At 45.9% G+C, this 15522-nt stretch overlaps 1 protein-coding gene across 1 annotated transcript in view; it reads left to right on the forward strand.

Annotated features, from left to right (window-relative positions):
- SCAPER (S-phase cyclin A associated protein in the ER) overlaps positions 1–1863 on the forward strand; it is a 212502-nt gene extending 210639 nt beyond the window's left edge. Inside the window, exon 32 of the mRNA XM_081207983.1 lies at positions 999–1863. Coding sequence (XP_081064109.1) covers positions 999–1102 — 104 coding nt within the window. The 3' untranslated portion in view covers positions 1103–1863. The remainder of the gene's footprint in view (positions 1–998) is intronic.
- The last annotated feature ends 13659 nt before the right edge of the window (positions 1864–15522 follow it).

Genomic DNA, 15522 nt, shown 5'->3' on the forward strand with positions numbered 1-15522 from the left:
GAGTTACCAGGTGGTATTTGAATGTTGATGGCATTGTGTGGAAAATGATTGGCCCACACAGCAGAAGGGATAAAGAGTTGTGGGGTGCTTTGAAGACTAACAGATTTGTTACTAGCATAATCTTTCATGGACTTAACAGAATTTCTTATGGAGTAGGCTTGGCCCAGCGAGAATCAAGATGTTGCAGATTCCCAACTCGTAACATCGCTGATCATTGGCTGTGTTGTCTGGGTCTTACGGCAGTGCACAACATCTAGAGGGCACAGTGTTGGCTACCTACCCCGGAGCCAGCCTATGGTGCTTATGCTGTCATTTTCAAAGCAGCTGTGGGGAAACCTGTGGCCCTGAAGATGGCGATGGAGTCCAGCTCTCATCAGCCTCAGCCAGCATGGCTGAGGTAATGGATGATAGGTCTTGTAGTCTTGCAACAAGGAGAAGTCCTTGCACCAATTTATTCTTGCTTTGTAAGGGGTTGGACTAGATGACCCTTGGGGTACCTTCCAACTCTACAGTTCTGTGATTCAATGGGACAACTTCATTGGATGCAATCCATAATTTGTTTATTAGAAGCTTCCTTCCTTCCCATTGATTTTTGTACCACCCACAGGGATGATGCATCTGTTTTTCAAAATTTTAGAGATTATGTCTTTCCTATGTGCAAGGTCTATGCATGCAGGCCAAAAGAATGCAATCGGTTTCCTTAATAAAACCTGGCAACTGACTACAGGACTGTGAACTTCCTTGAATGTTGCAAGGGGTCTGCAGGGGCATTGGAGGGGGCCAGGTGCACCTCTCTTCTCTTCAGTTTCTTCTTCTGAAACGTTGACCTGTTCTCCAACATATAATGGGGATGAAAATTTAATTTCCTGACAGAAAAAGAGTCATGTCCAGCCATTTTACTATCCAGAAACAAAACACACACAAGCATTTTTACTCTCCTGTTTTTTCATTTTACAACAGAATAGTTATGATGACGTTCTTTGTTCCTTGCTTGACAGAAAAGATCTTCAGTTCTCAAGATTACCTTGAGCTCTCTAACCGGTTCCCTCGCCAGACTTGGGAAGAGGCACGACAGTTCTTCTTGAAGAAAGAGAAAAAATAAGCAGTGTGCGTGTGTTTAAACTTTGAAAGCATCTTACCTTTCCCCGTTATTAAGTAATTTGTTGTTCTCTTTAAGAAGGTTTTTTTAAAGATCCTTTTATACTAAAAATGCGTATACTGTAGTTATATATATAAATATAATTTGCACTATTTCAGTCAGAAGAACTGTACATACTTTAAAATCCTGTTTATGGCTGTTTTGAAAATAAAGAGATTTCCCCCCCCCCAATATGTGCCACATCAAGGATCCTTGGAGCTTGTACTCTGGTGTAGCATGTCTGTAAAGCTGCTGATTTTTGTGTCTAAATATTGGCAATGGGCACAATGGATCAAGAAGTCCCATTGCACTGAATGGGGGCTGTGCTAGAGAGTTCTAACACTCTCTTGCTCCCGTTCATTTCTGTGGGCTTTTGTGCCAGGAGAATTTCCTAGTGGAATATATCCATGGTTGCGTTCTGTATAACTTGTAATAAAATAATTTATTCTGTTTCATTGTCTGTTTTGCATAACTTTTTATACAATACTCCTGGCATATTCAGTTATTTAGAAAGCACAAAATCCTAAATTTAGATAAATAAGCTATGGAAATCTAACCCAAATGCTTGGCAAAGCCATTTAAGACTCCTGGGCTTTGTGTCCAGTTTACTTTACATTTTGTGGGAACATTGCAGAAGAATGTGTACAGTCACAGCAATTGTTCTGAATTGTCTGTATATGGCAAGAGTTTTCACTAAACTTATTAAAAGCAATATCACAACTGTTGAGGTCGTTGTTGTTGTTTTCGTTCTCTACCTTGCAGGAAACTCAGCATGAGAAATCTGACGGTCGTGGGACCATAGAGAGCTGCCTTATACCGAGTCTGACCTCTGCTCCATCTAGCTCCATATTCTCGGCAGCAGCTCTACAGATTTTCAGACAGGAGTCACTCCCAACCCTGCCTGGAGACGTCAGGGGTGAAACCTGGAACCTTCTGCCTGCAAAGCAGATGCTCTTTCCCTTTGTTCAAACATGCCTGGCCCCTGGAAAAAATGTTAACTTCTACTGTATAGCCTGCTCAGCAATGAAGCTCACTGGATGACCTTGAACCTGTCACCCCATCCTGGCCTCATCTCCCCTACAGGGTTATTGAGGATAAAATGGGAGCAGGGAGGGAATTGTGCACCTCCTTGAAGAAGGGTGGGTTGGAAAAGAAACAACCACGTCAGCAAACACAAAAGAGCAGCTGACCAGAGAGGCCTTATTTCTGACCCTCTCCCACTTCCACAATCACCATCTTCCCTTCCATTGCATTTGTTGAATGAATTGATAGCCCCCTCCCTTCCATAAGTATTTCCAAGGATTAAAATATCTCAGTTATGCAGCCCTCTAGCACTTCCTTCCATATTCACATATGTTTCAGACTGGTTGGGGAAAGGGTCCATCTCATACTGTTTTTTAAAGGCAAAAATGTTCTCACAGGAAATCACAGCTGTGTCAGAGTGTCAGAACAGATGTAGGGGACAAGAACCAGAGGGCATCTTTCCAAAATAGCATTGCAGGAAGCAGCAGTATCACAGAGGTAAATTCTGAAGTGAAGCTACCATAGAGAGTCACCCCCCCCCCATTCAGCCACGTCGATGCATTGCATATTTGCAGGCACACAGAGATATCAAAGAGAAGCAGTGATCCTATGCTATAGTTTCCTGGGGAGAAGCTCCATTGAATTTGGTGGCACATCTAACTGTGTAGGTTCAAATTGTAAAATGCAGTCAACTTTCAAAAAATGAGTTTGGACCCTCTGAAATGCAATGTTTGGCTTTTAATTAGAAATACAAACTACCTTGCCCTGTGGTCATTTTGGACAAGCCTACCCCCACGCACCTGTCAGTCACCTGACATCACAGTGCCAGTTGAATCAACATCAGAAAAATATTTGTGGGCTTGGAGTGAGCGCCATCCCTCAAGACTTGCTGCAAGCAAGTTATTACAGCAAACTCTGCAGTGCTCAGCCAATAACAGCGGAGCTTGCTGTCTCATAGAATCATAGAAGAATCACAGAATCATAGAGTTGGAAGAGACCACAAGGGCCATCGGGTCCAACCCCCTGCCAAGCAGGAAACACCATCAGAGCACTCCTGACATATGGTTGTCAAGCCTCTGCTTAAAGACCTCCAAAGTAGGAGACTCCACCACACTCCTTGGCAGCAAATTCCACTGTCGAACAGCTCTTACTGTCAGGAAGTTCTTCCTAATGTTTAGGTGGAATCTTCTTTCTTGTAGTTTGGATCCATTGCTCCGTGTCCGCTTCTCTGGAGCAGCAGAAAACAACCTTTCTCCCTCCTCTATGTGACATCCTTTTATATATTTGAACATGGCTATCATATCACCCCTTAACCTCCTCTTCTCCAGGCTAAACATGCCCAGCTCCCTTAGCCGTTCCTCATAAGGCATCGTTTCCAGGCCTTTGACCATTTTGGTTGCCCTCCTCTGGACACGTTCCAGTTTGTCAGTGTCCTTCTTGAATTGTGGTGCCCAGAACTGGACACAGTACTCCAGGTGAGGTCTGACCAGAGCAGAATACAGTGGCACTATTACTTCCCTTGATCTAGATGCTATACTCCTATTGATGCAGCCCAGAATTGCATTGGCTTTTTTAGCTGCCGCGTCACACTGTTGGCTCATGTCAAGTTTGTGGTCAACCAAGACTCCTAGATCCTTTTCACATGTACTGCTCTCAAGCCAGGTGTCACCCATCTTGTATTTGTGCCTCTCATTTTTTTTTGCCCAAGTGCAATACTTTACATTTCTCCCTGTTAAAGTTACTCTTGTTTGTTTTGGCCCAGTTCTCTAATCTGTCAAGGTCATTTTGAAGTGTGATCCTGTCTCCCCCGTTCAGCAGACAGCAAGCTTTGCTTGCCAAGAAACCAGGAGCACTTTCAGGCTCCTGGTTTTTCCTTTGCAGCCGGGTCTTACTTGCTCCACACCTGATGTCACTTTTGTCAGTTGTAAGGCTGTGGGTGTGGTTTGACGGAAACTTTGTGGGCCAAGCTGGGACCTGCGCAAGACCTAGTTGGGTTCATAGACCAGAGGTTTCCCAGCTCTGTGCTGGTCTGAAATTTTAAAAACTCATCAAAGGAAAGGAATGTAGTATTCAGTCTTTGCTTTATTATTTTCATTCTCTTTTAATACAGTGGTGCCTCGGGGTTAAGAACTTAATTCGTTCTGGAGGTCTGTTCTTAACCTGAAACTGTTCTTAACCTGAAGCACCACTTTAGCTAATGGGGCCTCCCTCTGCTGTCGCGCCGCCGGAGCATGATTTCTGTTCTCATCCTGAAGCAAAGTTCTTAACCTGAAGCATTATTTCTGGGTTAGCGGAGTCTGTAACCTGAAGCGTCTGTAACCTGAAGCGTATGTAACCCAAGGTACCACTGTACTGTTGCCCTTCCATCCCAAGATGCCTGATTTAATGCCTATAAATTTCAGCTTGGGATCTGACTATCAGGAAATGACTTCAGAAAGCCACAATGAGCAACAAAATGGAGTTAAGTGTCCTGGTAGAATCAAGAATCCATGATACAGTTTCCTGCAAGAATAGACCAAAAAGGAAGGGACTGGAGGCATCTGTGTTAGTACTGACAAGTGGGATTTAGACAATTCCTTTCAGCTCCTTGACAGAGATGCTCACAGGTGTTCCTTAATCCTGTACCAGGAAAAGATAGCTCATTAAGCCCATCTAGTTGCGCACAGCACCATGAGGTTGGGCTTGGTTTTGAAAAAAGGCAGAGCTGTGCAAAGAAGTTTCCCTCCACCATTTGGCTTGTTTAAAAGGAGATCACCCAGATAACAGCAAAAATTCTCTGCTGGTGGCATTTTCCTGCAAGATGTAGCCTGAGACAAACTGTAGAAATACTTTTGATCAGGATAGGTTTGCTAAAAAGCCGTAAGACAGCTGTGATTAGCCTTCCAAGAAACCACACCAGGATTGCAATTTTTCCTCAAGTCTCAATTTTTCCTCAAGTCTCATTGCTTGATGGAAACATGAGGGGGACACAGGCGTATCCAGGATTTTTGGTGGGGGGGCAGGTCTTTTGTTAGGGGGGCAGAACCTCAGTTTGCTATGTATTTTTATTTATTTTTATTGACTTGGGGGAGCAGCATCAGGGAGGGGTCCCTGCCCCCCTTGGAAGAGGAGGGTACCCCCTTTGCCAGCCTAGTTCCCTCCAGAAGTTTGGGACTATAACCCCCATCACAGGCATGCTGACAGGCTGAGGGGAGTCACTAGATTGAAGCACCAAGCTGGGAAATGCTGGCAGGGCAATAACCCATTTATAGGCGTGTTTATCTGGAATTAAGCCCAGCTGAGCCCAATGGTGTAATGGTGTAAACACCTTAGTAAGTGGATTCAGGATTAGTAGTTTATAGAACAATCTTGAGCACGTTTACTCAGTCCCTCCCCCTGGGGCTCAGGGGGGCTCCCATCTTTGTGTGCAATAAAGCTTGAAGTCAGAATCTTTCCACACAGGTCCATGGAGTTCCACAGCCAGCCCTACCATTAGACAAAAGGAGTTTGGTCAAAGCAGCTTCTGAAATTGTTGTATGTGTTTGTGTGTGTGTTTATTAAAAGATTTTCCATAAGTAACAAAAGTACATTCAGTGTCACGGTTTTCAAATCGTAGAATTCTTCATACAGGTCAGTTACAGTCAGTTTGAGACATTTTTGTTGAGGGGGAATGAGAAGTGGGGAGAAAATAAAGAGAAAAAATGGTGGAAGGGGGCGAGGTAAGGAAGACAGCAAACTTTCATTCTTTACATGGTATACGAGTGGCACTTTTTTGACAGCGTCACATGGATAGGTGTCATATTTTTGTTGGCAGAGCAAGAGGTCAGAGGGCCCAAGAAATGGTTGGTTGCAGTTGATCGGTTACAGTGTGTTTTGATGGGGGGGGGGCGTTGCTGGCTTCAGTTAGCCATACTGATTCATATGTTGTCTGGGGGGGTGGGATTGGTCATTGTCTTGTTGGGCTGTGTATGTGATAAAGGGAAGCCCCACGGGGTGAAGGCATCCTCTTTCACTTGTCCCTGTGGTTTCGTTGGCTAGTTTTTCTAGCATGGCGATTTCCCATACAGTTTGGTACCAGTGGTCCATGGACGCTCCCAAAAGGTCTCTCCAGTTATGACACTCCTAGCTGCTGTAAGTGACTTATAAGTTTTTTGTCATGTGAGTGTGCGTTATTGTCTCAGAAGTTATTTAGTGGGACCAATTCTGGAGTTCTTTCTATTACCTGTTTTATTATTTTGCAGATTTCTTGTAAGACAGATATCCAAAAGGATTGAATTTTGGGGCAATCCCACCATATTGTGGAGGCATGTGCCCATGGCGGTACAGCCTCTCCAGCACCTAGGTGAGGTTCCTGGGTTCATCATTGCTACCTTACATGGTGTTAGGTACAATCTGTAGATAAGTTTCAAAGTGCGTTCCCACCTGTTGGCTGAGAGGGCTTTAAAGGGTGGTTTAGTCCACAGCTTCAACCATTGGGTTGAGTTTATTTCGTACCCTATGTTGTGTTCCCATTGGTCTTTGCTTGTGGTAGTGAAGCCTTGGAGCTGTGTTTTTTATATTGCTGTGTCACTCTTCTGACAGCAGTTTTTCAAAGTTAGTCAATGGCCTAGTATGTGCTGCCTTTGTTTCTGGGTGGCTTAAGAAGGCATGTAGTTGGTGACGGGCCAGCCAGGATATTTGGTTGTCTCCTAGTTCATTCTGTGTTTTTGTATGGGGTTGCCATTTTTGTAGAAGTCTGTTAGGTGGTGTAGGCCTTTGGCTTGCCATATCCTCATTTGAAAACTATGTGGAGCCGAGGGTGGTAAACCTGGGGGATTAGCAGGGGGAGCGCTGGGGACAATGTTCCTACTTTTTCTTTCCATGCTTCAAGCATGGTCTGTGTGAGCCTGTTATGTGTCATGGAGTTTTCTTTAGTTTGTTTTTGGAGAAATTGATACAGTGAGGTGGGGGTGTTTCCAATTATACCTATCTCCATTGTTTCATTTTGTCTTCTAAGATGTATGAGTTTATTTGGTGCACTTGGTTGTCGTTGTAGTCTAGTTCTATAATGGGAATTCCCTTTTTCTTTTGAGGAGGGAAGGTGGCTTTTTGTATGAGAAGATAAACGAGTGTAGTTTTTTCTGCCACTTATGGAGTTGGGTTGAGGGGATCCAAAGTGGGAGGGTTCGGAATAAGCAGGTTAATTTGGGGAGGGTTATCATTTTGATCATGTCTAGTTTGAGAAAGTGGCCTTGGTTCTACTCCATCTCCTCAGGTCTTTGTTGATTTCCCACCAGAAAGGGGTATAGTTTTGAAGGTATAGCTTGTTGAGGTTTCTGGTAATTTGTAGCCCTATGTATCTTAATCTGGTTCAGCAAAGTTTTTTCTTTGTGATGCCAATAATATTTTTCTGAATTTAATGGGGGGGGGTAGTGTTGAAGCACATAGACTCTGGTTTTGCAAAGTTCACCTATAGGCCTACACCATTGCAAAAGTGTTGAGTTGTTTTGGTTGAGGTGGTTAAAAGAGATAATCATTAAAAATCATTAAAAATAATAAATGTTAAGCTTGGCCAGTGATCAGGATGCCCAATTCAAAGCAGAGGAGGGGGAAGACTTCCGGGGTGGCGCCATCGCCAATGGCGGACTCCCTCTGAACTGGAGGGACTAGCTCTGCGTGAAACGGGTCTTTTTTGCTACGGCGAAGCGGGGACCCAGCTAAAAATCACAGGCGGATGAAGCCTGTGACCATGGGATTCGGCGGGCACCCTTAGCGCCCCCCCAACCCACAAAGGAACCCACTAACGGGCTCCGAAGTGAAGAGGGGGAAGTGGCGCGGTGCTGTGAGTCAACTGCTATTTCCGTGGAGCGAAGCCGCACAGCCGTTGCCGGAGAGCGCTGCCTTTTTCCTGGGACAATTCGGCTTCTAAAATAAGCACCCGTGAGTACTTAAACTTTGAACAATTGGACTTTAAACAAGGACTTGCGAGAAGAAAGGAATTGGACTTAAAAAAATTATTTTAATTTGGTACTGAAACGGGAAGGTCTAAACAGGAAGTCAGCCTTCCGTTTCTTTGTAGACAGAGTAAAGCAAAGGCAATGTAAACTAGAGCTCAGAAAATCGCTTTTAAAGGATTGGCATTCATCATTTAAAATTGTTGAACCCCCCTTCGGCAGCAGGAGAAGAAGGGGGATCTTTTTTGGACTGTATAAACCTGCAGAAGTGAGTTTAAATTAAAGTAATTTTCCACCGTCCTGATCCTGGAGCGGGGTGTCAGGACTGACGTTTTGAAGCTCATTGACCAGAGACAAACATTTTTGACAGATAGCTAAAGGAAGAGAAACATAGTGATTCCATTATTTCCTTTCGCACTTTAAAGGAACAAATATTGACAAAATATCTCAAAAAAGATACTTTGTTGCAAGAACAAATAGAAGTTCCCCCCCTAGAGGGAGACTGAGAAACTGTAACTAATTCTAGGGAGCTTGCAGCTGTCTCAGATTACAATCGTGGGAATGGACTTGTGACCTTGTAGGACAATGTATTCAGAGGCTCTGTTGTGTGCTCTCTGTAAAACAAGTGCCCTACTGGAACAGTTAAGTGAGAAGATGGATTTGATGACTAATGCGGCCAGAATCTTTGAACAGGCAGTGGGAAACTATGTGGAGCCCACCCAGGAATTAGATCAGGAGTGTGTCCTGACAGAGCAGAGCAGAGGATGTTGCTGAATCTTGGGCGCCAGAGACGGAGAGAGCTGCGGCTTTGCAGGAACAAGAGCTTTTGGATTTGACAAATGAATTTGGAAAAAGCCAGATTTGGAAAGATAGTTTGGACTGGTCTGGAAATGGTGGGTTGGATAGACCCCCCTATGCAAGGATGTTTGGACTTTCCGAGTCTGGCAATGGGCCGTGAGATGTTTGGAGCTGTGGGGGCTCTCAATTTTGGAGGGATTCTGAAACATCTTCTTAAATACCACATGGAGTTGAGTCTGGACTATGGGAAAGGGGCTGATTTGTTGAAAGGGGTCAAAAACATCACCAAGCTGGAGTTCCCATGAGTGAAAGGAGAATATGAAGAAGAGCGGCGGAAGGGACATGGAAGAGATTTAAGGGCCTCAGATATAAGGTTGCCAGGTTAATGCGCTAGATCGATGGGATAAAAAGGACTGACAAAACCCAGGACCAGGAGGAAGGGACGCTGGATGAAGATTGGATTGCTTTTATTTCTTCTTTTTACTATCAGGATTGTTTTATAAAATTGATGAATGTTAGGAAAATGTTGGAACAAAATTATTTGGCTTTAGTAAAAAAGTTTAAAGAATTAGGTAAGAATATTATGGTTGTGAGAAGTTGGTAAAAATAAGATTTAAGTTTTAAGTTTTTAAGGTTTTCTATAAGATAAGATGAAAATAGATTAAGGTAACGTAATGACAGAATACTATGAAATATGGAAAGGATTTGCTGTGACAACTATTAATCAAGATACAAGAGATGGGAGGAGGAGGAGGTCATGGAAAGAAGGTAATGAGAGTTGAGGATTTGAGAATGAGGGATGTATTTTTGTTTGTTTGTGGTGTATTTTGTATTGTTTGAGGTGGTTTCTTTTTTATTGTTTTTCTATTTTCTTTTTCTGCTTTGTTTTTTCTTTGTAATTTCAAAAATTTCCAATAATTTTTTAATAAAAAAACAAAAGAAAGCGGAGGAGGGGATGGGGGGGGGGAGACCTCTCCTGTTTTGCCTCCCCTCCCTGGGTGCTCCAAGGCTGGTCCCGGTGGCAAGAGGCTTCCCGCAAAACTGAAGGCAGTTCCGTGTGCGCCGGAGACCTGCAAGGCTTGAGGGCCAATGCCGGGTCGGGTTCCCTCCCTTGCGTGTCTCGGAAACGGCCTCCTGTCTCGCTCTGGATGTTGGGCATCCCAAGCGCCGCGTCCCAAGGCCCGAGAGAAGCGCCTCCGCAGCGCCGGGCTCGACGCTCCCTTTCCCGCCCCAATCCATGTGTTCGCCCTGTTCTCCGCGCAGGGAAGGGAGGGATCCTGTCCTGGCCGGACCCTTGGAAACGCCGCCAGGAGACGGACGGACGGACGAGTTGTGTTTCTAGGCTACGTCGCGGCTCCTTCCGAGGAATCCCCGAGCGCAGCGAGACCCGCCGCAGCCCCGGGGCGCTTCTTCCCGGGAGACGCAGCCGCCGAGGGCCGAGGCCTCTCCGCTCCCGCCGCAGGATCGCCCGCGCAGATAAGGAGCCGGCGGCCCCTCCGCCGCCCTCTAGGCAAGAAGCGCCGCCCGACTGAGCGCGGCCTCCCTGCGCCCCTGCGGCGGGCACCAGCCCCGAGGCGCGCTCACCTGGCGCCCTCCTGGGCTGGCTGGGCCTGCAAACGCCCGAGCGGGCAGGAGCGCGCGCCGCCAGACTCTTTCGCTTTTAACTTGTTCTTAACTTCTTTTGGTTTCCTGGGTTCATCTTGTTGCAATTGTGATAAATTGGTATGATATGGTGGAATAGAACTATTTTTTATAAATAACAGTCAAAGGCTGATGGCGGCTTTGCTGAGGCTCCTTCTCGGGTGAGGCTGGAGGTCCCAGGTCAGTCTAGCTCTGTGGGGCCACAGCTTGCCGGGTCTCGACCGGGACTCTGCCCCCCTGCCCATGCTCTGAGCTTCGGAGGCACCAGGTCATGACAAGAGACAAAGTGACAAGGCCTAGAAAGCAAGCAGATCACCAGGTGTAGGTGGCACCCATCAGAAAGTTCTTCAAGGGCTGGCCATCTATTGCCCCGAAGAACAGCCTCCAGACCCAAGAACTGGGAAGTGGCCGGTGTGAAATCAATTTTAAAAAGGGGTCCAGGAAGGGTCCAGGAAATTACAGGCTAGATAATGTCTGTTCTAGGAATACTAGTGGAAAGCATGATTAGAGATAGAATTATGAAGCACACAGAAGAACAAGTATTGTCTCAGAAGGACCAGCCTGGCTTCCATAAGAATGAGTCCTGTCTAACTTTTTCGAGTTATCTGAGTGTGTCAATGTTGCTGGGTAAGATCCAGCCCACATTCTGTGCTTAGGCTTTGAAACATCTCCCACCTTTAGGGGAGAGGAATGTACAGATCTGAGAAGTGGGTTCCTCCCAGGATCAAGAATAGGAACTCTGCTTTTTAAGTCAGGAGTGAGCAATGAGGGGGCCACGTGTCCCAAGGACACCACATTTTTCAAGGTAAGAACAAGAAGGGATTGCAGGGAACTCCAGACTGGCTGAATGGACATTATAATAGGAAATGCAACACAACATAAGCAAGTTCAGAGTGATTCACATTCACATCTACGCCTTCTGGAGGATAAGCTGTTGGGGGAAACCCCAAAAAATCTTAGAGTCAATGAAAATGTCAACCTACGCCAGCTCCTTTTAGGTTTTTTAACCAGTATTGTTGCTTCTCTGGTGATGTGCTGGTATTTCTGACCCTTTTTCTGGGATTTATCGAACTAGTTTTATGCCAACTTCTTTGATTTATTGCATTTTACTTTGGCTGGCCATGGCAAGTGAGCCAACAGTGTGATATTATTGCTGTTATTGGCGGGAGTATCCTTCATCTTGCAGAACAAGTCAAGTATCTTTCTCCCCAACTTCCTCCCCAGCCGATTTTTGACATTTAACATCCGTAGGAAGCCAGTCTTGTCCTTCATGTGGTGTCATACTCCACTGTGCAATAGTGCGTCTGCACTGCTCTTATGTATTTGAAAACTCTTTAAGGAATTAAATTTGAATAAATAGTTATGCTGTCTGTGTGAGTTTTGGAACAGAGGGGGTTAAACTTGAACACAGAGTTATCCTTGCAGGTTACTGGACAAAGAAAATTGAAGAGGGGAGAAGAGGAGAGAGGAGTAATATAGATTCCATGTTTGAGAGCAATGAAACACTGGAAAATGTAGACTCCAGGGAATCAGACGCCAGGAGGGACGTTTTAATCTTTGCTCCCTGCTTGGCAACACTGCAGACTTAAATTCCTTAATTAATTACTTCCTCTCCTGGAACAATTTGTACTCAATCCCTGGACAGCTATTTGTTTTGTTTCTTAGTAATAAGCAATGACAATGTAAAAAAATTATGCAGATTTGTCTTTAACAATTAAAGGCAATTGTTTGCTGCTGCTGCTGCTGCTGCTGCTGCTGCGTGATTTGAATCAGTTGGATGGTGGCTACTGAGACTTTTCTTTTCCTAAAAGAGCAGAGAAAATCCAGCAGACAAGTTTCCTACTAATTGAGTTGTGAAATTGGCTAGACAGATGGGGTGCAGAGAGGATTTCTCCTGGCCAGGCATTTGCAGGTGAAACTCATGGGATGCACAGCCTGATCATATACAAGTTTACTCAGAGCTAAGGCCACAGTCCTGGTCTCCACTTAGCAGCCACTTTTTCTTTTCTTCTAAATCACTATTGTGCAGCCAACATTTTTTTTAAGGATTAGGTGTATTAAATAGAACACACACAAAAGTATATTTTATAGCGAGGGGACCTGTAGTCCACCAGACGCCATTGGACTGTCATTCTTGACCCCAGGCAGGGCCACAGCTAGATGCAGGGTGAGTCCGTGGGGCCTGAGGACGTCACACTGGTGCCTCCTCAGAAACAGAGGACCAGGTCGCAGAAGCACGTCGGAGGCATAGGCTGCCGGACGGAGCTCACGTGGCAGAACCGCTGCTCATCTTCTGCATGGCTATCTAAAAGATGTTATTCCAGAAAAGATTGAGAAATAGTGTTTAACCTTATAACTGCTGCTAAGACGATAATAGCTAAATATTGGGTGAGGGAGCATATATCTTACTATATTTGAATGGACTGAGAAAATTTGGCCCATAGTAACTAACTTTATTATTATTACAAAAAAATAAAGCCAGCCTAAGAAGTTTATGGGGAAATGGGTTTTTTTGTTTTTGTAAAGCTTTGGAACAACAAGTTCAATGATGATGTCCAACCTTATGCTGCTTTCAACCTACAGTTGAACAGTATTTCTTTATGCCCTTTATCTTTGGTTTATTTTATTAATAATGATAAAATAGTAGTAGTAGTAAAGAGCTGCTGCTTCTCCGAAGGGCGCCATCTAAGGCTGGCTGCTGCTCAGGAACATAGCATGGGGGGGGGCATAGCCCTGGGCACATGATTTTGAGGGAACTTGAACCTGGTGCCCCCATGCAGGGCTCCCTGTCCTGCCCTATCTGCTGCCAGGATCTCTGGGACCCAGAGCCTAGCCTCTTTGTTGTGCTCCCAGCCCCCTCACTGAAAGGTCTCCCAGCTGGGGGGGGGGATGCGCCCACCAAGGCCCACATTGGCTGGCCGGGCTTCCCCCTGAGCGGGCAGGCAGGCAGGCAGCACAGCAGAGCCCTGTGAGCCCTCCATGCCCCTGGTCCCACCTGGGGGGGAGGGCTGGACTGACGCAGTGAGTTTTCTTCACCCTTTGCGCCACAGCCCAGGCGCTGGCAAAGGACGCAGTGCTGCTGCTGCTGCAGCAGCAGCAGCAACACCAGAATGCTTCTCTCCCATAACATTGTCTGGGTCTTCCAATCAGCCTTGGTTTGCCACTTGCCTTGCAACATCGCCCAATATTGTCATTCCACTGTTCTGGGAGAATTAAAATAGAGATTTGCAGACCTTGTTGCCCAATGCAGGAGCAGATGTCTAGAGCAGAAGTCAGTACTGGTGGCCCTAGCACTGCCTTGCCAGGCCTGCTGCCGTGTAGAGGGGCAACGCTGCTCCACAGCTCCTAGTTTGGGAGCTGGCAGGGGAGGAATATAGCCCTGTTATTGCAGTTCTCACTAAAGGAGGATCCCTTGGCAGAGTCTAGTGCATAACCCTCTGCCTACGCACCCCTTTGCCTTTGGCCATTCTTGACTCAGAAAGTGTTTCTTCCTCCACCTTATTAGGGTGGGAAAGAGCGGGGCCTGGAGTGGTTGGCTGGGTTTAACTAAGCTACTAATTTAGAACAATTTGCTCAGCAAATTCTGTTAAGCACAATTAAGCTTATTAGCTTATGAAATTCATTACCCCCAGGGTGTAGAAATGTCCACTGGCTTGGTGGGCCCGTGGCTCTGCTTATCTGGAATACATTTGAACTCTGCCTGGAAAAGGTCACAGACTGGGCCTCTTGCATTTCATAGGCTTTTGGCCTCAGCGTGTACAATTTTTATTTTTAGCTGTATACACACATCTGCCAATGAGAGTGAACATTTTAGTGTGTCTGATGGAGTGGACCCTGCCCACAAGCACTTAAGTTGCAGTAGATATCCTACGTCAGTCTTTAAGGGAAGCTGGGAGACCTGTGGGCCAGCCAGCGCTGCTGAGCCACGACTCCCATCACCCCCGACAAGTGACCATGATGGCTGGAGCTGATGGGTATTGTAGTCCATCAACTTTGGGATGGGGTGCAAGATTGTCAGCCTTGCTATGCACCCCTCTCTGCCAACTCCTTAGGGAGAATGTTGAAGCATATATGGATCAGGAGCAGCTGTCCAGGTGCTGCCACACATTCCCCCCACGCAGTGTCCCCCCCCCATGGTACCCGGCAGCAGCACCTTTTTTCTTCCCCCGTCTTGACCCTCTTGGGGTGGCCTCCCTGAGTGCGCTTGTGCCAGGCTGGCCAGCAGTGCAGTCCGGCCACTGTAAGGGGACAGGATGGGGGGCAGCTGGCTTATTGAGCAGCAGACGTTTTGGGGGGTCCCACAATGCGCCCCCTGTGAAATGGGGGCAGCGAAGGCAAAAGGCCAATGGCCATGAACCTGGTGAATACCAGCACTGCCCTCATGCACATCCCATGCACACACTTGAAGGTCAGAAGGCTCTCAGTTGCACATGTTGCCACAAGTGAATAGCGCAACCCCAAACATACTTGTTAGGGCGTAAATTCCATTGAGCTTAGTGAGACTAATTTCTCACCCATGGATGAGAAGTCAAGCAACAGCTATTGGCTGTACTGTCTATGGCCTATTTTATTTTATTTATTGCATTTATACTCCCCCCCCTTCCACCAAGGAGCTCAAGGTACAGTCCATAGTTCTCTTCCCCATTTAATCCCCACAACAATCCTGTGAAGTAGGTTAGGCTGAGAGGCAGGGACTAGCCCCCAAGATGAGATTTATTGCTGAGCAGGGAATTCGAACCCTGGTCTCACCCAGGTCCTAGTCCAGCACATTAACTGCTACACAACAATGGCTCTATGGGTATTGTAGTCTAAAATGTCTAGAGAGTAGAAGGTTGAATAAGGCTGGCCTGGGGAATAGGGAGGGGGAGAATGGATATTATATTTTAAAAAGAAAACAAACAAAAAACTTTATTTTATTTAAACAGATACCTTTTGAATGAAGCAGCATGTCAGCCGTCCTCATTTTTGTATCCCATCCCCCAAAATCAAGCAATTCTGATAGAAAATAAA

The sequence above is a fragment of the Podarcis bocagei genome, assembly GCF_964188305.1.
Source record: "Podarcis bocagei genome assembly, chromosome: 9".
Classification (NCBI taxonomy): Eukaryota; Metazoa; Chordata; class Lepidosauria; order Squamata; family Lacertidae; genus Podarcis; species Podarcis bocagei.